Source organism: Papio anubis, chromosome 14 (genome assembly GCF_008728515.1).
Source record: "Papio anubis isolate 15944 chromosome 14, Panubis1.0, whole genome shotgun sequence".
In the NCBI taxonomy this organism is placed as follows: domain Eukaryota; kingdom Metazoa; phylum Chordata; class Mammalia; order Primates; family Cercopithecidae; genus Papio; species Papio anubis.
The window spans coordinates 105,146,500-105,173,237 of NC_044989.1; the positions used below are offsets into that span (position 1 = coordinate 105,146,500).

The 26,738-nt window shown below is 55.5% G+C and overlaps 1 protein-coding gene across 3 annotated transcripts; it reads right to left on the minus strand.

Moving 5' to 3' along the window:
* On the minus strand, nucleotides 1–25,386 carry LOC101008565 (tyrosine-protein kinase ZAP-70). 3 transcript variants are annotated; one of them, XR_002516780.2, is made up of 16 exons: nucleotides 25,370–25,386; nucleotides 24,825–24,933; nucleotides 24,507–24,585; nucleotides 14,759–15,181; nucleotides 13,941–14,101; nucleotides 6,136–6,274; nucleotides 5,947–6,034; nucleotides 5,817–5,863; nucleotides 5,565–5,616; nucleotides 4,457–4,649; nucleotides 3,710–3,916; nucleotides 2,850–3,042; nucleotides 2,619–2,759; nucleotides 2,409–2,521; nucleotides 2,006–2,226; nucleotides 1,040–1,150 (listed from the first exon to the last, which is right to left on the minus strand). XR_002516780.2 is itself a non-coding variant. In XM_003909004.5 (15 exons), the coding sequence occupies exons 4-15, from the start codon at nucleotides 15,158–15,160 to the stop codon at nucleotides 1,027–1,029; spliced, it is 1,860 nt and encodes a 619-aa protein (XP_003909053.1). In that variant the 5' UTR covers nucleotides 15,161–15,181; nucleotides 24,507–24,585; nucleotides 24,825–24,933; nucleotides 25,370–25,386; the 3' UTR covers nucleotides 1–1,026. The 3 variants fall into 3 exon arrangements, 1 of the variants encoding a protein (XP_003909053.1); XR_002516779.2 differs by having other exon boundaries at nucleotides 2,006–2,262; XM_003909004.5 differs by lacking the exon at nucleotides 2,006–2,226 and having other exon boundaries at nucleotides 1–1,150.
* Between the last annotated feature and the right edge of the window lie 1,352 nt (nucleotides 25,387–26,738).

A 26,738-nucleotide genomic window follows, 5' to 3' on the forward strand; every position in this document is an offset into this window, starting at 1 on the left:
TAATAATGATGACCATAAAAGAAAGTCACAATTTATTTGCCGTCCGATATATTTTACATAATAATGTAAGTCATTGTTCAGCGACTCACGAGTGAATTTTAATAAAACGGAACTGTCTGCAAACCAGATGATTTAAGCAACCACTAAATTAACTGATGTAATTTTTCTTCATTCATTATTTTTTAAAACAATTTTAAAAGAATGTTTGCATTTTGGTATTTTTCAAATTCAGTAATAGTTTATGTGGGAGCTAATACGTGCATCTACCAAGGAAAAACGGTATCTCTCAGGATTTGCGAGGCACCCCTGGGGTGGTGAAGACCCCATCTGGATGGGGGAGGGGGGTTAGCATCGGTTAAAATCGCTCCAGGTGATCCGAACGTGCACCTGGCATGGAGCACACCCGTCTCCACACAGGCAGGGGAGCTGGGCTCAGCCGGGCACGCAGCCCTTGGGCCCACACCCACCTGGCCTCAGGTTCCCCACTCCACCCCAGCCCCTCACTCACATGAAGGTGCCCCTAGGGTGGAGAGTGGGACCCAGCTCCGTCTTCCCGGGGGTCCCTTCCAGGCTCAGTCCACACAAGAACAGTCACCTCCCTGCACTGTTCATAACCCACTTCTCCCCTGGCACCTACCCTCACCCCGGAAAAGATGACGGCACTCAGACAAGAGGGAAGTTGAGTTTATTCTGGTTATCTACACCTGACCACCGAGGACACCCAGGCTCCAGGGTCAGGGCCCAGAGGAAGGCATCCGTGTAAGCAACACCCTCAGCTCAGGGCCCTCCGGGAGCCACCAGCCCAGGCTGCACGGCCCCACCCGCCTGGGCCTCCCTGCTCCGCAGCCAGAGAGGACAGGGGCCAGGCAGGGGATACAAGGCCAGCACGGCCTGAGACGCCCCTACCACAGCCCAGCTGTGTGTGGAGACAACCAAGCAGGGCTCAGCCGGGCTGCAGGGCCTGGGGTGGGGCTGAGGCAGAGGAAGAGCCGGCGTGGAGGGCTGCAGGCCCTGGGCGGTGGGAGCTCAGGCACAGGCAGCCTCGGCCTTCTGTGCGCAGCCCGGGGACCCCTCTGCTTTACTGGCCAGGCTGTAGTAACAGGCCCGCATGCGCTGCTCCACGGTCAGGAAGTCGGGGCGATCCTCCCACCTGTGGGGGTGGGGTACATCCAGGCTGCTGACCACACCCCCAGGACCCAGCTTCACTACAGGGTGGCCATGCACAGTGCTTGGCTGAGGTAGACTTTCGGGGCTCAGAGAGTCAGCAGGGCTGTTGGGGTGGTGGGACGTTGGGTGGTGGAGAGGCCTCTGGGGTGTGAGAGCATTGGGCGATGCCACACAGCCTAAGAGGCAGAGCTGCCCACACACAGGGTGCTGGGATGACCCTCTACTGAGCGTTAACCAGTGACGACTCAGGGGACTGAGTGGACTTGGTGTCAGAGTGGCAGCTATTGACCATGGGGACCTGGGATACAGAAAGCTAATGCTTTGCGCGTGCACCCAGGGCCAGGGTATCAGTGGGCTGGGCGAGGGCTTAGACGAGAGGGAGTGTGAGGCTGGTGAGCAGCAGAAGCCTGGAGCATGGCAGTGGGTCTGGCCAGTGGGGAGCTGCAGTATTAAGGGTACTGAGCATGGGGTATCCATGGACTGTGTTGGGGTGCTAGGTGCTAGCCTCTTTGGCTACTGGGGTGTGGTACCCTGGGTGTTTCCTGATGGAGGTCGAATTAACACGTGTCACAGGAGGGTAGACCGGCCAGAGAGGGTGTTTATCTGTTGGGCTGCTTGGGTATTTGGGTGTCAGTGTCCTAAGTGCTGGCCAGTGGGGAGTCATGCATTAGAGTGTCCACACGTTGCACGGGCAGTCTAGGGCGTCTGCTTGTTTGGGTGTGTGTTGCCTGTTGTCTGATGGGAAGTTGGGATATTGATGGTGTTAGGAGTTGAGATGTTTGAAGGTTGGGCTTCCACCAGGCAGAGGTAGGGGCTGGAACAGATGAGAATTTGGTACCTGAGTGCTCGCCTGTCTAGTAGCTGGGTGCTGCATGCTGGCTGGTGGGGACTGGAGTGGTGGGTACTGGAGAACCGTCTCATGCCCCGAGTGTCAGTGTCATAGGTTGAGTAGCAGAGTATGGATGTGTTTGTGTGTTGCAGGGTCCATGTGTTGAGTGATGACTGAGGTTTTAGATGCTGAGGCACAGGCCCACAGGTGGGGTGGCAGGGCAGGGCACACTGGAGCAGGACAGCAAACCCCGGTGTGTCAGAGAGCTGGGTGGGGGGTTGGGGGTGGCTGCAAGGGCCATGAACTGGGTGAAGGGCTTTGGGTGGGATGGCATTATGTCGACATCAACTCATCCGGCACCAGGACGTCCCAGGGGTCAGCCCAGCCGGGTCCCCACCCCACCGGCACTCACTTGTAGATCCAGCAGTCGCTCATGAGTTCGTACAGTTCAGGCGGACACTCTGATGGGCACTCCATCCGCTTGCCCTGCTCGATGAAGGCCATGACCTCCGGCCCTTTCATCTTCTGCTCAAACCAGGGCCGACACACCTGTGAGTGACCAGGGTCCTCCTCCTCCTCCCCCTCCCCACCGCACCGCCCACCCGCCTCTGCCCGCGCCTGCCTTGTAGGGCTTCTGGCCGTAGGACAAGGCCTCCCACATGGTGACCCCATAGCTCCAGACGTCGCTGCGGCTGGAGAACTTGCGGAAGTTGATGCACTCGGGTGCGTACCACTTGAGCGGCCACTTCCCTGCTGAGCGGGCCTGGGGAGGGGGAGATGCTGCCGGGTCAGGGCTCGGGGACCCTCTACCCACCCAGCCTGTCCACGCAGGCATCACAGGGCAGAGGCTCACGGTGTAATAACTGTCATCGGCGCCCAGTGCTTTGGAGAGGCCGAAATCGCTGATCTTGGCGTAGTGCCGGTTAACCAGCAGGACGTTGCGGGCCGCCAGGTCACGGTGCACGAAGTTCTTCTCCTCCAGGTACTTCATCCCCATGGACACCTGGTGCAGCAGCTCGGCCACATTGCTCACGGGGATCTCCTCCCTGGGGTGGCGGGGAAGGCGGGGTCAGCTGGGAGACCAGCCAAGTTCCCAGGGGCAAAGCACGCTTCTCTGACCCAGCTGGGCATGAGCCAGGTGACCATGTGTTCAAAAACGCTTATTGAGTACCCGCTGGGGACACAGCGGTGAACAAAACAGGCAAAAACTCTGCCTTCATCCAGTCTCGAGGTTTTAGGGATCACCCACACGCCATGACTCCCAAGTCTAGACCTCTGCCTGCACCCCTGACGTGCTGAGGTCTCACGGGCATCTCAAAGATAATGTGGCCTGATTGTCCCCGTCCCCACGTGCACACCCACGTGGCTCCTCCACTGTCCCCTCCAGCAGCTCCTCTTTCTCTCACACCCAATCTGTCAGCAAACCCTGGCAGTTCTGCCATCAGGATCTCCCCAAAACCCACCGCACTCCTCGCCTCTGCCTCTGCCACCAGGAGGCAGCCACGGCACCACTCACCTGGACCCCCAGGCAGGAACCGTCAGGTCCGCCCAGGCCCTTGTTCCCTCCTCACTGTCTCCCACTGTCTCCTCCTCGCTGCCCCTGAGCCAGGTCCTTCCCACACATGCATGCGTGCGGGTGTGTGTCCACCATGCCCAGGCCGAGCCCGGGCCCCACCCACCCGATGGCTGGGCCCACCCGGTGCTGGTGCTCACTTCTTGCCGGCCAGGAACTTGTGCAGCGGCCCGCTGCCAGCCATCTCCATGACCAGCATGAGGGCCTCAGCCTGGCAGACGCCAATGAGCCGCACGATGTAGGGGTTGTCCAACTGGTGCATGATCTGTGCCTCGCGCATCATCTCCTCCGTGTCCGCCTTCTCCGTGCCCTGCTTCAGCACCTTGATGGCCACGTCAATCTGCTTCCTGCTCGACCCGGCCACGGCAGGCGTGTGGGCAAGGGGCACCGGCCCTGCTCGGCCCCACACCCCCACCCACCCATCTCCCTTCTCCCTTGAGTTGTGCGGTAGACAACTGCGGTCGCCACCCAGGTTGGGACCCAGGCGCTCAATGTCCCTGCGGCCGGGAGTGTCTGCTGAGAACAGCTCCCAGCCGGGTTGCTCGCCGGGAACGGCCCATTGCCAAAAGGAATCCAAAGTGACACCTTCCCCAGGGGCAGCCTGTCAGGGGCCAGTGGACTCACGGATCGGGGACCCCACTGCAGCTCCGCTGGGTTGGGTAACTGCAGCTCAGCCACCTCCCCCTGCCCAGGCCTACATCCCACCCCCGTCAGGTGTCCCGAGCTCTCTCAGGGAATCCTCCAGTGTGCAATGTCCTGCCCCAGAGTCTGTTTCCCAGGCAAACTGCTGTGAGACAGACATCCTGGCTCCCACCCCACAACCTGGTGAAGCCGCTCCCCTCTGTCCCCATGCGGCGGAGCCCCCACCACGGCAGGGGCAGCCATACTTGCGCATGCGGTACACGCCTTGGCGCACTGAGCCAAAGTTGCCGCAGCCAAGTTCAATGTCGGCTATGAGGAGGTTATCACGCTTCAGGAAGAGCTTCTTGTCCTTGAGCTCCTCTGGGTCGCTGTAGGGGCTCTCATACACGCTGGTGTCCATGGGCATCGGCCGCGGTTTCTCTGGGGTCGTTACGCGCGCTGGGCACACACAGCCGTACGCTCCCAGGTCAGGGGCAGGGGCGTGGGGAGCAGGGCAGCCTCAGCCCCCACAAGCACCAGCCCCAGACAAGGGTGCCGTCCCTGGAGCACGCACAGGCAGGTGGGTGCCCATGCGTGTTCCTGCACATCCACACGCAGGCACTGGCATACACTCCTGGCCACAGCTGTGGGTGCACCGTGCGGCCACAGGAGGGTGGACTCTAGGGGCAGGTGCATTGGTATCCACGTGGCACCGTTACTGTGCCAGCTGGGGTGTGCATGTGTGTGCATTCGTACGTGTACACCTATGGCCAGACCTGTCCCTGTCTGTGTATGCAGCACACAACCACATTTACAAGGCCTCCGAAGGTGAGCTTCTGGGTGTACATGTAACTATCTTCTCTGCACACACATGTTCAGGTCTGCACCCACCCATGAGACACAGGAGCACCCGCAACATTTTAGGAATATGAGCTCTGGGGTCCATCCTGGGTTCACATCCCGTCCCCACCACTGCCTCACATCCCCGTAGACAGAGCCCTCCCTCTCTCATCTGTAAAGTGAGGGTAATCACCATAGACACTTCATAAGGCATGTCAGGAGGGCTCGGTGGCTCATACACACAGTGACCTCGGAACGTGACTGACACGTAGTAGGCGCTCAACAAACGTGTGTCTGGGGAGCCCCAGGCTGGGCCAGGTATGCTCCCTGCACGTCAGTACACACTGGGACGTACCTGCGCACAGGCAGGCATGATGGGCATGCGCATGTGTGTCACAGGGGTTAACCAAGCCAACTGCCACAGCCTGGCCCGGCCCAGCCCACGGCGTCCCCGTGAAACCCCACATCCCTGACAGGGACCCTGCTGTCGGCTTGGCATGAGCCCCAACCCACACCCCACCTCTGCCCGCTCACCTGGCTCAGGGGTGTATCCATCTGAGTTGAGGGTGTCGATCCGTCTCTGAGGCTAAAGGCCACAGAGTCAGCAAGGCCTGAGCTGGGGACATCCATCCCCTCTCAGGAGACCCATGTCCACTGAGGACTCCCAGAGACAGTGGCGAGACAGCCTCTTCTGCTCCACAGGCACCCCAGCCTCCACCCCAGCCTCCCCCACAGCCACCCCCCAGCTCCATCCCCAAGGCCACACTCCAGGTGCCCCCAACTCACGTGAGTGAACGTGGATGGGTGGGCTGGGAGCGTGGGAGCAGCAGCCCCTGGGGGAGCAGAAGGGCCAGTGAGGGCTGGGGGCCAGGTCTCCTGCCGCCCCGCCCACCGCCCACCCGCCCGCTGCAGGCACCTGAGGCGCTGCTGGCGCTGCTGTTGGGACAGGCCTCCTTCAGGCAGTAGATGAGCCCGTCTGCCTTCAGCTTCAGATACTCCACCAGCTGCAGGGAGCAGGCAGCTGGCAGAGGCTCCTCTCCTCCCCAGAGCCCGGCACCCCATGGGATCACACCATCCCCCAGAACAAGCTGCACGGGCGGCCTACCTGCCAGAGCGTGTCAAACTTGGTGCCCTCGGGAATGCAGTACTTGCCCGCCTTGTCTTGGCTGATGAGGTAGTGGTACACCGTCTTCCCATAGATGAGGGACAGGGCATACGTGCCCTGCTCCTTCCGCGGCCTCAGCCTGGCAGGGGAAGGGAAGGGATGTAACCCCTAGAGCCACCTGGGGGCCTCCTACCGTGCCCCGGTTCCCCCCACACACACCCTATGGGCTCCACACCCAGGAGCCTTGCAGAGAAGCTGCAGGGATTGGGGAAGCCAGGCCAGGCCCCCATCGCCTCCAGATCTGCTGATGATGGGCTAAGCGGCAGAGGGCGGGGGAGGGGCCATGACTGTGTTCCCAGGAAAATGCACAGTCCTCCAAGAGCCAAGAGATGGCCATTCACAGGGAATACCTGACCATCTGCAGTGGACACTCAGCCATGGAGGAGGGGGACACCCATCCACTGGGGAACACCTGGTCCCCCGTGGCTGAACACTTGGCCATCCATGGCCACTTGCCATCCACAGGGAGAGAGCCATCCACAGGCACTCATTGAGGGTACACTTGGCCACACAGTCAGCCAACCATGGGGGGCACTTGGTCTTCTATGACAGACACAGAGCCTTCAACAGGTGGACCTAGCACCATTCTCCTGGGGAGAGAAAGCCTTTTCCACCTAGACCCACACAGGTACAGGTAGGTGCAGCTTCATGACCAGCTCACAGGGCACCCTGTGCAAATCAGAACAAGTCACTTTCTCATCACAAGACTGACCAGTTCCATAACAGATGGACCTTTCCTAGAATGAGACCCTCAATTGCTTTCTGCTGGAATTTTGTCACAATAAATATATAAATCTTCCATGTCTGTGATGGGAATTGAGCCCCTCAAAGGTGGTGTGCTTGTGGGGTAAGAAACTGTCCCCCCATCCCCTCCAGCCCTGGGTACACACACATCCCGCATACACACAGACCAACTTAGTATCAGACACTGGCGCCTCGCATGAAGCCCCACAGTGACACCAGTCAGCATCCCCCACAAAACAGTTTTGTCTGGGGTCACTGGCACAAGCCTCTACTGCAGGATCAAGTGTAGCTTTCCAGTGAGGAGGGAGGGCAGCTGGCCCCAGGGAAGCTGTGGAGGGCAAAAGCAGCCAACTCCTGACCTCAGGGATTGCACTGCCCTACAGAAGAGCCCTTGGGATGGCCTGTGAGCTGCACCCTCCAAGGTGCAAATTCTCAGACCGGGCCTGGCCCTGCCTGCGGGTGTTCATTCACTGGACAAGACTTTACGGACTGCGGACCACAGGCCAGGCACTGTTCTGAGTGCAGGGATACGGCAGTGAGCAAGGCAGCCGTGGGCCCACCTTGCAATGAGGCCCCTCCTTAGGAAATGTCCCCTGAGTGAAGCAGAGAGGTCCAGCTGTGACCATCCCCTCCATTCCTGGACAGCATGTTCCCCAAAGAACAGCGCAGTGAAGGGTGGGGCAGTTCCCAGGCTAGCCCACAACAGTCTGGAGACAATGTGGAGAGATGGGAAATCAAGGCAGGGGGCAATGAGGGCACACAAAAGGGCAAGGAAGAGAAACCTGCCACAAATTAGGAAACAAACGTCCCACAGAGACATGAGGCTGGGACAGCAGATGCAACGCCATCACGTGAAACCCCACAGTGACACCAGTCAACATCTCCCACAAAACATTTCTATTTTGAGTCACTGGCACAAGCTCCTGTTAAGTGCAGCTTTCCAGTGAGGAGGGAGGGCTGTTGGCCCTGGGGGTCTCGGAGCTGTGGCAGTCAGAGGCAGCTGGCAGGCTGGCCGGGAGGTGATGGTCTCCAGGGACTGTGAGAAGTGAAAACACCTCCTAAGGGTCACAACCTGAAGTTTTAAACTGACAACGAAGACTCGATGCCAAGTCACTCTCCAACAAACAGCAAACCTCCCCTCCCATCTCCCCTCCTCTGTCTCTTTCTTTGTTTTTTGTTTTTGTTTTTGTTTTTGTTTTTGGTTTGTTTGTTTGTTTTTGAGATGGAGTCTCGCTCCACCGCCTGGGCTGGAGTACCGTGGCGCGATCTCGGCTCATTGCAAGCTCTGCCTCCCAGGTTCTGAGTAGCTGGGACTACAGGCGCCTGCCACCACACCCAGCTAATTTTTTGTATTTTTAGTAGAGATGGGGTTTCACCGTGTTAGCCAGGATGGTCTTGATCTCCTGACCTCGTGATCCGCCCACCTTGGCCTCCTAAAGTGCTGGGATTACAGGCGTGAGCCACCGTGTCCGGCCCTCCGTCTGTCTCTTTCATTCTTTCTTCTGGAACTAATAATTTCCTCCCTGTTTATTTAAACTTCCGTGTGGAATATTGGAGACAAACAGCCACAATATTAGGGAGCTCTTCGCATCAATAGGTGGGGTCTCCTCCTCTGTCTCCTGAATCAGGGTTTGACCATGTGCCTTGCTAACAGGACATTAGCAAACATCACACAAGCAGAGACTTGAAAAGTAGTTGAGCATTGAGGTTGGCCTGCCCTCACTTGCTTTTCCTGGCAGCTCTCCAAACACCATGGGAATGTGTCCAAGCTAGCCTGCTAGAGAAGGCCCATGGAGGAGAACCAAGGTGCCCCACATGAGTGGCCAATAGCCATTCATGTGAGTGAGGCCATCCCAGAGACCATCCAGCTCCAGCCAATCTTCCAGCTGGCTGTGGCCACATGAGTAAGCTCAAAAACCCAGCAGAAGAGGCACCCAGCTGAACTTAGCCCAAATTACCAAGCAAACCAGCCAAATTGACATGTAAAACAAGAGTGAATAAATGACTGGTGTTCGTTTGTTTGAGACAGAGTTTTGCTCTTGTTGCCCAGGCTGGAGTGCAATGGTACGATCTTGGCTTACTGCAACCTCCACCTCCCGGATTCAAGCAATTCTCCTGCCTCAGCCTCCCGAGTAGCTGGGATCACAGGCATTCACCATCATACCCAGCTAATTTTTGCATTTTTAGTAGAGACAAGGTTTCACCATGTTGGCCAGGCTGGTCTCAAGCTCCTGACCTTAGGTGATCTGCCCGTCTCAGCCTCCCAAAGTGTTGAGATTACAGGTGTGAGCCACCACACCCAGCTGTAAATGACCATTGTTTTAAGCCACTACGTTTCAGGGTGTGAATACAGCACATTGTTACACAGGAAATGCTAACCAATACACTCTTTGGAAAGAGACACATGAGTTCATAAAGAGCAGCCGCAAATTCCCAGATAATAACCACACAGGCTAAGACATTGGTGTTATCACCACATATATTTCAGTACCATAAGTTCTACTTTATTTACCAAAAAAAAAAAAATGCTAGATAGTGGCAGTTCTTGGTTCTTGCAGTTGGAACTTGCACTTAAGCCAGAAGTACAGGCTAAAAAATCAACTTGTATCTCTGCTCTTAAAATAATACGCAGAACCTTTAAGAGCTGCATCTGTCTCTGGTTCATGATTGTAAAACAAAAGAGCTACCATTTATTTATTAAGATATTGGTTCTAAATTCTTCACATATTTGTCCTATAATCACAGCACTCCCCACAAAGTAGGTAATATTGTTATCTCCATTTTGCAGATGAAGAAACTGAGGCACAAGATTATGTATCTTGCCTAAACTGCAGAGTTGGTAAGAGGTGGGAAGTGGAGCCAGGATTCAAATGCATTTCTGACTGTGCAGTTAATTGCTACCTAGGACTAACACCCAGCTCTGTCACAGATTATCTGTGAAACCCTGAATAAACTGCTAATCCTCGCTGGGCTTCAGTTTCCTTATGTATAAAATGAGATAACTGGTCTAAATCATAACTTCTTGGCCTGAAACGGGTTCGAAGGACGAGGTTCAGGACCAACCATGATCTTGTATAACTGTCTGCAAAGTCCTTGAGGTGAATATGTTTTGGGGGATTGTGAAAGGGGCAGTCAGTAGGATTCCAAAGAGGTCTGCGCTCCAGGAGAGGATAAGAAACACTTGACAGGCCAGGCGTGGTGGCTCATGCCTGTAATCCCAGCACTTTGGGAGGCCGAGGTGGGCGGATCACCTGAGGCCAGGAGTTTGAGACCAGCCTGGCCAACATGGCAAAACCCTGTCTCTACAAAAAACACAAAAATTAGCCGGGCGTGGTGGTGCACGCCTGTGGTCCCAGCTACTCAGGTAAGCTGAGGCAGGAGAATCACTGAACCCGGGGGACAGAGGTTGCAGTGAGCTGAGATTGCACCAGTGCACTCCAGTCTGGGTGACAGAGCAAGACTCCGTCTCAAAAAAAGAAACACTGGACAGTGTACTCTCTTAAAGGCCCTTTCCAGGGCAAGTTTCTTTTCAAGTCAAATCAGCCGATTCCATAAAATGATGCCAATAACACAGAAACAGGCCAGCGTTGGCAGCGCACAGGCTTGGGTACGATTCCATCCGTTCTTCGGCAACTATGAACTGTGCTCAACGGTAAGCATGGTCCTGGTCTTCACTCCAGGCCTGAGTGGCACGTGTCTTTCTCTCACACCCTGAGCCCTGAGAAAGCTGTTATAGACTTCAGGAACCGCAAGAAGAAGCTCTCACAGTTTCTGTCCAAAGCGTGCCTTGCCTAATTTTCCAGGAGCTGGGTTCCTTGTAGCTGCTTCTGGTCTCTTGACATTTACCCAGAATGGTCACTGTCCCTCATACCACTGTGCCAGCTGTTTCTGGACCTCACTGCCAGCCATAGGCTCTATGTCATGCCCAGATGCTGGGCATCTCTCCTTCCTAGCCACACCTTCCCACCTCCAACGCTGGTCCTATTTGCCTGGGAGACTGCACGCCAGTTTGACGTGCAATGCACAGACAGCTGCTTAAAGCTGTTGACCCTGGCTCTCCTGAGACTCCTCTAATCTCAGTAGACTGGTTAACTCTAAGCCTGTCATGAGCTCTGCTGTGTTACACAAAAAGTGTTTGAACTTTTCCTTCGGGCAGTGAAACCTTTGCCACACAATACTGTATATGGAAGCCTAAGATAGCAAACTGATCAAAGCCGAGCTGCTGTTGTCATTCAAGTGGAATGGGGGCCCGAATCCCACCTGTTCAATCCTCCGCTCACTCTCCCACCCCCTAGAATCCTCTGTCACTCTCAGGAGGCTTTAGGGAATCTGGGGGAAATTTTTAAGCCATTACAGTGGCAGAATCATGACCTGTATGTGTGTGTGTGAGTGCAGGATGAAGAAGAGAGATGGGGGCGGGGAGGGAAAGAGAATAAGAAAGGAAAACTAAGAAGAGAGGCAGAGACTGCGGGGATGAAAAGCTACATTGGGGATGTAGGGGGAAACCAGAGTAGAAACTCAGATTATAAAATCAAAGACAGATGAATTTACATTTTATGAAGGAGAAAGCAGAGACGGGAGGAAAGAATCAGTTACATCAATAGGAAGGGCTTAGAGCCTTCTTTGTGTCCAGCCTGGGGAGAGCCCCTGGGCTCTCAGGCACCTGGGGTAGCATGTCTGGACGAGGGGGATATGAGCATGTGAGATGTGTGAGCTAATGTTAGTAACCTCTTGGTGAGGGTCACACCTGGGGTGGGGTGATGTAACATCTAGAGAAAGGTGGGTAACACCTGGACCAGCCATCACCATGTACTGCAAGACGGAGCCCTCCAGATGCAGCCCCTGCCCTCAGGCTGACAGTCCAAAAGAAAAGAGGGACAGCCCCCAACACCCATGTTCACAATGCCCATACCTTCATGACAACCCCCTTGGTCCAATCCTACAACCAACCTTTTGCAAAAATGGCTCCCTGCATTCCTCTCCCTTAGGGAGTCCCTTCCCTACAGTGACTTTGGTTTTGGTCGTGTGACTTGCTTTGGCCAATAAGACATCGGTGACATTACAGAAACAAAGGCTTGAACTTGCCCTCTCCTCTCTGACTGATCTTGGGAACCCTGTGCCACCACCACACGAACAAGCCCCAGCTCCTTGCTGGATGATGACTCCACTGGGCCAGCTCATCCCCATCACCCAGGTGACACTGAGCCAATGGCCAGTCGTGTGAGTGTAACCATCCCAGCCTATTCAGGACCAGCCTAGATGACCCAAACCAGAACTGCTTAGTTAGCTCACAGAATCGGGAAGAGTAATAACTGTCATTTTGAGCCAATAAATCTTAGGGATGTTTGTTACGTAGCAAAAGCTAACTGATACAAATGCAAAGGTTTCCTCTTAAACAGCCCTGTCCTGAGCTGTTCAGAAGTTGTGCCATTATCTGCAACATGTATCTAAGATAATAATCTAAGATAATACTCAAGAAGTTGAGTATTATCTGCAACATGTATCTAAGAATTCCCTCAGAAACTTTGGAAACTCCACTCCAATTTACAGCCTAAATCTGAATCTGTATGGCAGGGTAAAAAGAGTTGTTCTATCAGCCCACAACAGAATCTTGGAGAGGGAGCTGCATCTTGCGAAGAAGCCTGCAAGCAATCTACAGAAACTTCACATGGGTGAGGAAAATCAAGGGATGTGGTCATTTCCTCCAAGTGGGTTGACCTCAGGAGAGGAAACAGCCCTGGGGGAAGCAGGTGACCCGAGGGATCTGCCGGGCAGGGGCTCAGGCCAAGAAGCACTCATGAGAAGGAAGGCCCAGGAATTGTCCCCACAGATTTCTTGGGGGAAAACACTGGGCTTCCTGAGGTCATGGGAAAGAGGCAGCACCAGTTTCTCTGTATTCTGAGGCCGGAGTGACCTCAGCTGCACCTGGACACCATCTGTTATAGAAAAGATCCCGTGTCCAAACCAGAAAGCAACAGCCCCAGCAGGGCTGTTGAACACTCAGAGTTTTGAAAAGAGCTTTTGAGAGATTTTTTTCACATTAACAAATTCACAAACAGCCACACGGCCTCAGCTGCGGCTCAGACACGCACGTTCACCCACATATAAAAGCTAACATTTACCACATTTTTCCTATGTCAGTTACCATCCTCTCGCTTCACACGTACTAATTCATGTAATCCTCCTAGAGGACCCCGGGGGGAGGTACCGCTGTCAGCCACAGGACAGTTAGAGGGGGCTGCTTCATCACTCTCCCGGGGATCCCACCTCACTTGGAGGAAAAGTTGAAGTCCCTGCCTCCCCTCCACCTCCTCCCATTCTCCCCTCACTCAGGCAGCTCCAGGCACATGGCAATGTTTCCGGAACACACGAGGTAGACTCCTGCTTCCTGATCTTTGCACCAGCCATTGCTTTTCCAGGAACACCCTTCCCCCTGAAAGCTGCACAGCTCACTCCTCAGCTTCTTTCCCTTACTCAAAAGTCACCTTCTCAGGAAGGCCTTTTCCGACCACCTAATCTCAAATTGCGACCCCTCCCCACCTGCACACATGGCACTGACTACCATCTGACAGGGTCTCTATTTTACTGATTCCTTTTCTTGTCCACTTGCCCCATGAAGACAGGTACTGTGTCTGTTTGGCTCATTGCCATGTCCTCAGTGCCTGATACACAGTAGGTATGCAGTAAATATTTGTTGATTGAAGGAGGGGAAACAGGCAGACAAATAAGGTCTGCTACTTGCCCAAGGGCCACAGCCAGCAGGTGGCAGAAGCGGGATTCCAAGCCAGGCCAAGGGACCCACTCTGGAGGCTTTCCTGGTTACTGCCTCTACCTCCCCATGCGCAAGCTCCTTTGCACATCAAAAACGCACAACCCACTTGCACACGGGAGCACAGGCACACCCTCACGGCCCACCTGCACGCTCACGTCTGCCCCAGTCCCCAGGATCCCTGCCAACGAGCCCCAGTCCTCACCACACCCAAACCCCGGGCCCCACATACAGGAACTTGCCGTCGGTCTGGGTCCCAGAGTAAAGTTTGCGCTCGGCCTCCTCACGCGTCAGGCTGCTGTGGTACCAGGGCATCCGCTCGTGGGCCGTCGTAGCAATAAGTTTCTCCACCTGCGGTGCCTGGCTGATGATGGCCTGCTCCAGGGCCTCGCCCTATAAAAGGAAAGTCGAGGAGGTCTGTAGGTGCGGCCTAGTGCTCGCCACAGGAACCCCCTTCCGGGAGCCCCGTCCCAGAGGACTCCCCACCCCACCTCACCCAGGCGTCCCTAGCGCGTGTTATGAAGGTTGTCAAGGACCACTTCCTTGCCACCTCCATGGTCCCCTCCCCAGTCCAGCTAGGGAGGAACCACCCCCACCTTGCAGCACGGCCCCAGGCGTCTCTCCAGCTTGAAGATCTAATTCAGGTGGTTGTGCACGGTGGCGTCACTCAGGCTGTGCAAGACTACAGCCCATCTTCCCGGACAGCCGCCCTACCCTAAGGGCTCACCCTGGCCCCGCGCACCCTCCTCTCAGCCCCGCCCCCAGTCCAAGCCTCGCCTTCGCCCGGCCCAGTGCATCCCTCCACCTTCCCATCTGGCACAGTGGCGCACCATAGCATCGCTCAGCCTGCGGAAGGCGACCGCCACCACGGAGCCCCTACCTCTGAGGCCTCCTTTGAGATTCTTCCCCAACCAGTGCCCCACCTCTCCAGCTTCCAAAGGGGACTGAATGGGGAAGACGACCTTTTCCTCCCTCCTATCCCCCAAAACCCCGGACTGCCCCGCTCGGGCCACGCCTCTCCAGACCCCGCGCCCCAGGCCGCGCTCTCACCTCCAGCTTCCAGGTCTGGCGCACGTAGTCGCGCACCATGGCGTCGCGCAGGCAGTCGAAGACGCCCGGCTGCGGCTCCAGGCCCGACGGTCGGTTGCACGGCTTACGCAGGTTGCAGGGCAGCCCGTCGGGGTCGCGCGAGTAGAACTCGCAGAGCTCGGCCGGTCCGCAGTGAGCCTTGCCGCCCGCGATGGCGTAGGTGCCGTTGAGCTGGCGCTCGATGGGAAAGTGGTGGAAGCGCACGTCGTGCACGAGCGACAGCACATAGCCGCCCAGCGAGCGCAGGCACTGGCGCAGCAGGAAGAGCCCGTCCGCCATGCCCGCCAGCTTCAGGTGCTCCTCGGCCTCGGAGCGCGAGATGCTGCCGTAGAAGAAGGGCAGGTGCGCCGCGGGGTCTGGCATCGCCCCTGGGCCTCCCCAAACCTGCGGATTCACAGAGGGTCGGAGGCACATCAGGGCCTTCCTGAACCCGGTGCGTGGGGCCCAGAGACGGCGCAAGAGACTCCGCGTGGAGGGCATCAGTGCCGCAGGCTGAGCGCGCCAAGGGGCAGAGCCTGCTCTGTGCCCGTCAACCTGGAGAGAAGCCGCAGCCTGCTGGGCACAGCTCCAGAAGCCCCAAACCCCCCTCTGACTTTCCAGAGACATTATGTGGACACTCAGGCACGCCAGCTGGTCCCCAAGCACCAACACCGGTACCCATCCCTTCGTGTCCCAACTACGTGCTGAATTCTTGTGTTTCAGGCCCAGTGCTGGGGATATGCACGCTCGAGGCAGACAGGGTCCCACCCCGCCCTCCCGAATGCAACACTATGGAGGGAGAGCCTGAGATAAACTGAGAACGAAACAAAAACAATCATTACAGACTGAGGTCGGCATTACAAAGGAAAAAAGTGGAGTGACATTAAGAGAGAGAGGAGGTGGCTCTCGCTAGGACGGTCACCTTCTCCGAGGAGCTAGCATTTGAGTGGAGATCTGAAGGAGGAGCCAACTTTTCAAAAGGCGCGCGGGACAGCGCATCAGACAGAGGGGACGGCATGCACAGAAGCCGTGAGGCCGCACCCAGCTTTGTTCACCCAAGGGCCCTACCTCTCAGCCTCCCGTGTCCCTTCCACTGACCCTTTCCCCTCGGCCTTAGCAGGCCCCCCTCGCCTTGTCCTCTGCCTTCCTTGGCAAGTTTCTACAGAACATATGCTAATTTGAATATCCATCCCTAGGGGACTGGTTAAATACATTAGGGTTTAATCTCAAAGTGAACTTTGATACAGCTATTAAACAAAACGTGAACTTTGATACAGCTATTAAACAAACAAAACGTGTGATTGAGGGGAGGAGGAATTAAGGCTATTTAGACAGATGGACATCTGGTAAGGCAGATAACTTAAAATTGCCTGCCCTCACCTTTCTGGGGTGATGGTGACGTCCTGTATATTCACAGGGCTTGGGTTACACAAGTGTCTGATCTTGCCACAACTAAGAGAACGTACACTTAAGATGTGTTCATTTAATTGTATTTGCCTCCCTCAATTAAAAAAGAAACATAAAATATTGAACCCTAGGTAACAATCTGTGTGCAGAAATGTTTAGGAGTGATGGGAACTGAGGACTGTAATCTAGTTTGAGAGCACCCCCCAAAATAACACTGATGGACGGACACACAGAGCGAGAGGGACGGATAAAAGGTTAGACAGCCAGAGAGACACAGTTGACTCCTGTTGTTCTCCACAGTTCTGTAAAGTCAACGCAAACACTGAACTAGCAAATAGAGAACTATCCGTCCTAGGGGAAATGTAGAGTTAGATTCTTAGGAGCCTCTGTTTACATTTTCATCAACTGATCAAGACATAACCTTGTTTTTTTGCGAGTTTCTGCTTAAAGGCACCTTATTTAATATACCTGGTTGATTCACTAACATTGAACACTTAGCCAACAGCACTCTAACGATAAGCTTATCTGACATGTTTTCTCCGTAAGGCACACACAGCCTTCTGGCCCTTAGGAATGCTAGACAGCATCTCGGCACTATGGTTAGGGGCCACATGAACCAGTGAAATCACCAACAAAAAGCACAAACATTCAAAATGTGTGAGGCCGGATGCGGCGGCTCATGCCTGTCATCCAGCACTTTGGGAGGCTGAGGCGGGTGGATCACTTGAGGTCAGGAGTTCCAGACAAGCCTGGCTAACATGGTGAAACCCTGTCTCCACTAAAAATACAAAACATTAGCCAGAGGTGGTGGCGGGCACCTGTAATCCCAGCTCCTTGGGACGCTGAGGCAGGAGAACCTCTTGAACCCAGGAGGTGGAGGTTGAAATGAGCCGAGATCAGGCCACTGCACTCCAGCCTGGGCAACAAGCGCGAAACTCTGTCTTTAAAAAGATAAAATAGGCCACGCACGGAGGCTCACGCCTGTAATCCCAGCACTTTGGGAGGCCAAGGCGGGTGGATCACAAGGTCAGGCATTGGAGACCATCCTGGCCAACATAGTGAAACTCCATCTCTACTAAAAATACAAAAAATTAGCCGGGCGTGGTGGCGGGCACATGTAATCCCAGCTACTCAGGAGGCTGAAGCAGAATTGCTTGAACCTGGGAGGCAGAGGGTTGCAGTGAGCTGAGATCACGCCACTGCCACTGCACTCCAGCCCAGGCGACAGTGCGAGACTCCAATCTCAAAAAAAAAAAAAAAAAAAAAAAAAAAAACACATAAAATAAAAAAACAAAATATGTGGCACCACCAAATATAACATGAAAAAGATTAGCCAGGTGCGGTGGCTTACGCCTCTAATCCCAGCACTTTGGGAGGCCGAGGCGGGCAGATCACAAGGTCAGGAGATGGAGACCATCCTGGCTAACATGGTGAAACCCTGTCTCTAAAAATACAAAAACAGCTGTATGTGGTGGCAGGTTCTGCAGTCCCAGCTACTTGGGAGGCCGAGGCAGGAGAATGGTGGTAAACCCAGGAGGTGGAGCCTGCAGTGAGCTGAGATCACGCATTGCACTCCAGCCTGGTGATACAAGCACTGGGCCTCAAAAGAAAAAAAAAAAAGAACATGAAAAAGACACTTGTCTGCAGCATGAGAGCATTTGCCTTGTGCATCCTCAGTGGGAACATATGTATCGAGTGACTCATATTTTTGCCACTCTATGTCTGAGAATGACCACAAAAGTGCCACGTTGGTTTTAGGGTTTCAAATAATTGTTAACAAGTAGGAGAATTCACAAATAAGAACTTCACAAACAGTGTTGATCAACTGTATGTGATAAAACAATTATAGCAAATCATTAACTGTTGAATCTAGCAGGTGAGTTATTGGTGTACAGTTAATTCTATTTTCTGCATATTGGTAAGTTTTCATAGAATGTTGGGAAAAAATACCTCTCCATAGCGGTTATGAGGTGTTTCTCTACTAAGAGAGGCCCAGCAAGGCTACTCAGGCATAAGTTTGCACTGGAGAAGTGACCTTGGCCGCCCTTCTTAGTTATGCAAATGGAACCAAGGGGTAAAATGAATGCTTTTGTGAATCAGGAGAGGCTCCCTCTGCCCGGGGTGTCCAGGGATGGGCTCTGGAGCTGAAAGGAAGGTACTGGAATGGGAATCAAGTGAGGTCTGGGTCAGAGTAGCTGGAGGAGGGGCCAGGATCTGCATTGTAACACGATTAATTGTGATGGTGAGGTTGGGAGGGCCAAGCTTGAGGGGGGTCCTGGACAGGTGGGTGTTCCAGAGATTCATAAGGGACTGCATTTGTGGCTCCACCTGGAGAAACAGGTCACCATTCCACAAGAGTGTTTTTAAAAAGTCATGAAGTGGCTGGGTGAAGTGGCTCACGCTTGTAATCCCAGCACTTTGGGAGACCAAGGCAGGTGGATCACATGGGGCCAGTAGTTTGAGACCAGCCTGGCCAACATGGTGCAACCCCGTCTCCATTAAAATACAAAAATTAAGGGCTGGGCGTGGTGACTCACACCTGTAATCCCAGCACTTTGGGAGGCTGAGGCGAGCGGATCACGAGGTCAGGAGATCAAGACCATCCTGGCTAACACAGTGAAACCCTGTCTCTACTAAAAAAAAAAAAAAGAAATTAGCCAGGCGTGGTGGCGGGCGCCTGTATTCCCAGCTATTCAGGAGGCTGAGGCAGGAGAAAGGCGTTAACCCGGGAGGCAGAGCTTGCAGCCAAGATGGTGCCACTGCACTCCAGCCTGGGTGACAGAGCAAGACTCCATCTCAAATAAATAAATTAAATTAAATACAAAAATTAACCAGGCGTGGTGGCGGGCACCACGCTACTCAGGAGGTTGAGGCAGGAGAATCGCGTGAACCCAGGGGGTGGAGGTTGCAGTGAGCTGAGATCATACTACCTCACTCCGGCCTGGGCAACAGAGCAAAACTCCATCTCAAAAAAAAGAAAAAAAAAGTCATGAGGGCTCCTAGGTATTCACTCTAAAGAAATGGAAATTTGCATTCACACAAAAACCTACCCAGGAACCTTTATAGCAGTTCTAGCCACAATTGCCAAAAATTAGGAATAACTTAAATGTTTCCCAGCAGATGAATGAGATACACCGTGGGACATGCCTACCGTGGAATTCTACTGGCAGTAAGTGGAACGACATACGGAGACACACGATTCCACGGATACATCGCAAAGGCCTCTGGCTGTGTGAGAGAAGCCAGGCTCCAAGGGCTACAAACTGTGATTCCACACACAAGTGCAGGGATGGAAAACGCACCAGGGGATGCTTGGTGCTGGGGGTTGGGGAAGGAGTGATGACAGAGGGCAGGAGGGAATTCGGGGGAACAGTCTGTATCTTGATTGATGTGGTAGTCTCTGGGCTATATGCATTTGTCAAATCTCAGAATTTTTCACTAAAATGATATAAAAATTTTATTGTATGTAACTTATACCCCAAATTTTGATGAAGGGGGAAAGGAATTGGAAGATACAAACACAATGGACACTAAAAATGCTAATGAAAATAGGAAAAGTGATTGAGGGCTGTCTACACTCCCAACCCTATGTCCCTGACTCCCAGCCTTCTCAGCCAGACCCACGGTCTGCACCCACCCCCTAGGCTGTTCTCCAGCACTGATAGCACCCCTGGCAGTCTGTGTGCACCACACAAGCACTCTGTGACCTCCTCAATCCTGGGTCCCCTGAGTGGCCGACACCAATGACTCCTCCCTCCTGCCTGAGCCTCATAGACCTCTCTGGTCCTTCACAACCCCGTGGCTTGCCTCCACCCTCTGACCATCCTGCTCACTGTCCCCTTACTTGGGTCATCCTGTCAGTAGCCATACATGCTGCCACACCCACGTCTCCCGGAGCCCAGATCTCTCGCCTGACTGAGGTCGGTTGGTGCTGGCATCATTTCCTTTGATCTCCACCAACTGTTTCCATTAATACAACCAACTAAGATCCAGATGGCACGCTCATGCTGCCTGTGGCTGGCTGAACCCCACAGTCCATTTCCACAGAGCTGAGCTCCACAGTCTGCAAGTTGCTCCTTGGCAATTCTTCCCCCAGGCCTCCCTTGCTCAAGACCCTACTGTCTACTGCATTGGATCTACCCAGCCCGCTGCCCCAGCTGAACTGTGCTACTTGCTTTCCTTCAAAGGACGTTCATACTTTTGTCCACACAGCACCCTCCACCTAGTGCACCCTTCCGTCTCCCCTCCGTCTTCTCCAGCCCAGCCAGCCCTTCCTTGAAGACTCCTAGAGTCACTCCCACAAAGCATGAGGAGGACGCAGGATGAGGCAGCAAACAGGGCTTGTCCAAGGACCATGGGTGCAGGGTAGCAAAGCTGGTCTCCGGCGCCGGAAGCTGTGGCAGGAAACTGTCGCCAACACAGTTTGAGAAGCTCCTCCCCACGTGGCCACAGGTGCAGCCTGGGTAGCTGGAAGCAGGTTAGGGCAGAAGAGGAGATGAGGGAGGCTAGGCGCCCAGCCCAGGGCTGCCATCCGTGACCTGAGGCTAAGGAGTCCCAGAGGCAGGCTCTCTTCCTGTGCATCTCGGCTGCATCCCAGCGTCGCTGTCCCACGGCCCACGAGGACAACCGTAGTCACAAGCACCACCCACAGCAGGCAGGTCGGGTGGTGGCGGCTCCTCTTCCACCCCTGGGGCCTTTCTGGACTGTCCTCACTAGTAAAACATGGGGCCCAAGTTCCCAGGGACCCCATGGCCAGAGATGCTGGGGAGGCCAGAGAAGGTGGGCAGAGGTGGCAGAGATGAAAAGTCCGGGGGCAAGAGGGGAGAGCATTTGCCACGCAGTGGTTAGCCAGAGTGTCTGCTGTCAGTGAGCTGCACCGATCTACAGCTCCCCGGGATGACCCCAGACCCCAGGCAGGGGATCACATGTTTCTGTTCTCAGCTGTGTCCCTGCAGACTCGCGGCCCTCCCAGGAGACACCCACCCTGAGACTCACCCCGGCCCTCGTCCTGCCTGGGCCACCCCAACGGGCAGGACTTGGGTTAGGAGCCCCACCCTCAGTCCCCAGTGAGCCTGTTCATCCCCCAAGCCTGGCCTACGGCTCTCCCTAGGCTGACCCCAGCCAGCTTCCTCTTGAGCTCACAGTTCAGGATCCCAGCAGGATCCCAGCAGAAAGATCACAGCAGAGCAGCCACGGGGCACCTGCCCCACGCTCACAGTCCAGGCCCTGAGAGGACGATGGGAGGAAGCCTTGGAGCCTGGTCGGAAGGACCTGCCTGGAACCCCACCATTCACCCGGCCTCCTTGAGTAAAGGCCTAGAACCCCACCATTCACCTGGCCTCCTGGGGTAAAGGCCTGGAACCCCACCATTCACCGGCCTCCTGGGGCAAAGGCCTGGCACCCCCCATTCACCCGGCCTCCTGGGGTAAAGGCCTGGAACTCCACCATTCACCCGGCCTCCCGGGGTAGAGTCCTGGAACCCCCCCATTCACCTGGCCTCCTGGGGTAGAGTCCTGGACCCCCCCATTCACCTGGCCTCTGGGGTAAAGGCCTGGAACTCCCCATTCACCTGGCCTCCTGGGGTAAAGGCCTGGCACCCCACCATTCACCCGGCCTCCTGGGGTAAAGGCAGTGCTAGATTACAGCTGTTGCGGAGAGATCAGATTCCCCAAACATGCTTCAAAGGAAAAAAGAGTCAAGGGGTCAAATACAGTTTCAAATGCTGTGAAAAGCACATTAAAGGCTCCGAGAAGACCACATGGAAGGACCCCTTTCAGCGTCACTTAATTCCCACACCTATTCAACAAAGCTATGAAGGTCTACTGTCTCACAGGACATTCTCTGGGCATCAAAAGCCCCCATTACATGCCCATCGTCAGAGCAGAGCTATCACGCCGAAGCCACAGGACCTGGTGGGAGCGGGCAGGAGCAGCACGAGCTCCATATGTCCCCTCAGCCAGAGGCTCCACGTCCCGCCAGCCAGAGGCTCCGCATGTCACCCCAGCCAGAGGCTCCGTGTGTCCCCCCAGCCAGAGGCTTGACATGTCCCCACCCAAGGCACTGCTGGAACGGGGCCCCGGTCCCCTACTGCCCCCACCTCCTCCTACTGCCCCCCCACCATGCTGTTCCCACACCCACTCCTGGCTCTCTCTCTCTGAACCCCCAGTCCTTGCCTGAGACCCTAAGTCCCTCTGAAGTCGTGTTTCCTGCTCCTTAATCCCCAAGATGTGCTTGGGCTGCCTGTGCCTACCAACAGAGGCAGCATAGGCACTGGTCATCAGCAGATGCCAGCTTGGTGGCACCATGAGCCACACAGCAGCAGTTAGCCATGGCGACAGGCTCCTCCTTCATATGTCTTTCCTGACTGCAGGGATCGGATTCAAACCATGGGATCGTGGAGCCACCACATGGTCACGGTGCAGCCTGAGCAGCGAGTGAAGCTCGCCAGACCTCTGGAAAGCAGGGCCAGTGAAGGTGCCCAGCCCTGGGGCTGCAGGGACTCCCTGGGGTGAGACTTGCTGGCCCCCTGTCATGCCATCACATCCTCCTCTTCTCTGCTGGAAGCCCTCTAGGCTCCCACCTCACTTGGGGTGAAAATGCAAGTCCTCAGGGTGGCCCCCAAGGCCCTTCATGATGTCTGTCACCCCCCGTCACCCGCTCCCCTCCAGTCACACGGGCATCCTCGTGTTATTCCTTCAGGTTCCTTGGACAAACCAGGCATGGTGCAGCCTCAGGGCCTTTGTACTGTCTGTTCCCTCTGCTTGGACACTCTTCCCCCAACACCTTCCACTTTATTCAGGTCTCTGCCTAAGTCACCTCCTCCAGGAGGCCTTCCCTGACCTCCCTCTCTAAAATAGCCTCTCCTCTCTCTAGACCTGACCCAACTTTATGGTTCTTCGCCACCTAAAAGATGACATTGTATCAACTTGGTGACACAGTACCTTTGTCCCTGCCAGAATGTAAGCACCATGGGAGTGGAGACTGTCTCGTTCCCCTACCTATACCAGCACAGCACAGAGTAGGTGCTCAATATACCAGGTGCCTACAAAGGTCTGCAGTCCGCTGGGGGGGGTGGGGACGCCTCTGAACACCCGTGGAACCTGACACCTGGGGTGGTCTAGGTGCTGCAGCCTCGGAGAGTATATAGGAACTGTGGAGTCCAAAGCCCAACGCCACCCAGAGCTAGTGAGGATAATGAGGGTTTTAGCGAGACGTTTCTCCACACCTGTATGTGCCAGGCACTGCGGATACAGTCAGTCTCTTTATCCTCCCGAGAGCCCTGGGAGGGAAGCACAGAGAGATGCGGTGACTGGGAGGGAAGCACAGAGAGATGCGGTGACTGGGAGGGAAGCACTCACACAGCTGGTGAGTGGCGGAGCCAGAACGTGAAGCCAGGCCCCCAGGCTCCAGAGTGTGCACATCAACACCCCCGCCAACACTGCCAGGGCAGCGGGGCCGAGGCTGGAGGGCCGGTGAGAAGAGGGAAAGCAAGCTCCGGATTCAGCAGGAGGCACCTTCACAGGGGGCACTTTAGGAGTCCCTGACCCTGATCTGTCAGCAAAGCATTATTAAGCACCTCCTGTCTGCCTGCTGTTCTAACCAAGACGAGAATCATGAATCATCTCGAGCTGCTCCCCTCATGAACCCCTGTTCTTCCTGTCGGGGATCCTTCCTACCCGGGACACGTTTCCCAGCCTCTCGCCAACTGTCAGGAACCAAGCACCTGCCAGGTGCCCATATCTGCATGTGCATTTAACAGATGCACAAACTGAGGTCAGAGAGGCCGAGCAACTTGCCAAGAACACACAGTAGTTATGCAGAACCCAGGGTTTTGCTCTTTCTCTCCCCAGGTCTTCCTCTAACCTGAGCTCGGCTACAAGTGGCTCAAGCCTGCCCTGGACCCGTCCCAGGAATGACAGCATTCTGCCGATGGAGCTCACGGCCCTGGTGAACAGCCCCCTTATCTTCACAGGGCCTGGGGACTAGAGTGCACTTGCGCTTTCTCTGGAGCTTTCTCTGCTTCCGGGAGCCAAGGATGCAGCCAGACAGGGCCCAGCAGGAGCCCAGGAACCAAGCAGGCCTCGCTGTGTCCCCTGAACAGCCCGGCTCGGCCAAGCCTCTGGAGGGGGAGCTGCTTCCCTCAGCATGGCCACACGCCCTGTCTGCCTCCATCTCCAGCCGGTCACCATCCAGCCCAGTCCTCCAGCCCTCCTGGTCCTCCCAGCAGCCTCCTGACTCCCGGTTAATATTCTGTCCTCCTCCTCCAGACACAGCCCACCATGCAGACGGTGGCCAGGTGCCACTCCACCCAGGCACCACTTACTTGGGGTCGTACAGGTGGATGTCCAAGCAAACAGGCCACTTGTGGGGTCTCTGGTCCCAACGCCAACGGAGAGCCAGTTCTGGGTGAAGAATCAGGACTTACAAAGCCAGTCTGGATTTCCCTGCAGGCTGAGCCCCCAGCCTGAGAGGGAGGCCCTGCCGCTCACACTCTCCGCACACGCTCTGGGGGAGGACGTCACACCCCGCCAGGGTTTCTCACTCATGGATGGGGCGTTCACCCGCTGCCAGGTCTCCCAGAACCCCCTGGGGTGGCCCTGGTGGCAGGACACGGGCAGACGGCCCGAGGACAGTCACTCACCTGAATGCCCCAGCAGCAGCTCTGAGGCCCACGGTGGGCCAGGCCTGGCCGGAAGGCCTGGTGTCTGCTGAGCTCCAACAAGCAGGCTTGTCTGAAACTAACCTATTTCCTGGATGCGAAGACAGGAAAGGGGGCTGTGTTTGATGTTTACATCAAAGTCACAAAGTGCTGTGCTCAAGGAAAATCACAGGCCACGTGCGCCAGGGAGGAAGAGGGCATTTCCGGGGCCCAGCACTGCCTGCCCAGCTGCAGGATGGGACTGAGAGATGGGGATGAGGCTAAGCAAAGGCAGGGGTTCAGGAAGGACGACTCCAGCAGGACTCGTCAGACGGAAGGAAGCCTGCGTACCTGGAACGGGAGGGTAGGCAGCAGTGGTGGGAGGGAGGGGAGTCCCAGGGCTCATGGAAACTAGAATGCCCCATTTTCCCCTCAAAGGGGCGCCTCCCTGGGGCCTGCACCAGCCAGACGACCCAGAGGAGTGGTTTATTTATTCCACAGGCAGGTTAGAGCTGGAGGGAGGAGAAACCCACTGAGTCAGCCCATACCCTGAAGGTTGAGACCCCCTCCTGTGCCAGGTATCTGGACGGCAAGGACAGCCTGCCCTCGCTCTCCGGTAGCTCGCAGGCTTGTGGGGGGCAGCTGGGTCCACAGGGAGCCAGCGGTGGGAGGCTGGAAGCCTGGGCACTGTGTGTCCCCATAGGAGCCCCAGCCCCGCCTGGAGGATGTCAATGCGTTCCAGGAGGAGTCAGCCACCCAGCCGAGACACAGAGCCAGGGCACCCCCAGTGCCAGCCCGGCCCACCGGGGACCTTTCCCACGAAGCTGAATCTGGCTGAGCACCACGCCGCTGTGGCCAACACCTCCTCTTCCTCTTCCTGTCCTCCCTTCCCTCAGCCCGTGCACCCCCCACGACGGTGCCCACCCACCTTTGGGCCTGGGGCCACACCTCACGCACTCTCTCAGAGGGGGGCCTGCAGAGCCACTCTCTCTCGGCTCCATCTCCCCTCTAGTGCCCCAAGGCCTCTGGGAGCCTCTCGCCCACCACCTCCTTGCTTTCTTGGGCACTAGGAGTCGTCACAGCTCTCCTGTCTGTGGGGTCTCAGAGACCTGTGTGGAAATGCCCTGGGCCCACTGTGGAGATGCCTAAAGCTCTTCTTCTTGGGGTCCTGCTGCTCTTGTTAAGTGGGCTTGTGATACCCTACCTTGTTTTAGCCTGAATTGACTCTCCCTTCGCTAAGAGAGCCAGACAGACTCCATCTTGGCTCATTTCATTTGCAGACCTTTACCCATCCTCCTTCCTCAAGGACTTAACTTGTGCAAGCTGACTCCCAGCACATCCAAGAATGCAATTAACTGATAAGATACTGTGGCAAGCTTTATCTGCAGTTCCCAGGAATTCTCCTGGTTAACAGTACCCAGAGCCCCCGTGTTTGTGTCCAGTTGGTAACGCCCAAAGCCCCGTGTCTTTCACCTTGTGATAGATTTAAAGCCCCTGAACCTGGAACTGCTTGCCTTCCTGTAACCATTTATCCTTTTAACTTTTTGCCTGCTTTACTTCTGTAAGATTGTTTTAACTAGACCCTGCCCCCTCCCCTTTCTAAAACAAAGTATACAAGAAAATCAAGCCCCTTCTTCGGGTCTGAGAGAATTTTGAGCACTAACTGTCTCTCGGTCGCCGGCTAATAAAGGACTCCTGAATTCATCTCAAAATGTGGCGTTTCTAACTCGCTCAGTTACAATAGATTCAGCTCCCCAGTCGGCCTAAGGATCCCCTCACGCCCCACCCCATAACCTCCTTCTTGGGGACCTCCTTTCTGGGCCTCTACTATCCTCTGGCCACCTGAATCCCCTTTAGAAAATCTGAGTTCTGACCTCTAAGCTAGGATACTTTTCTCGTACATAGAGCCCCCCTCCA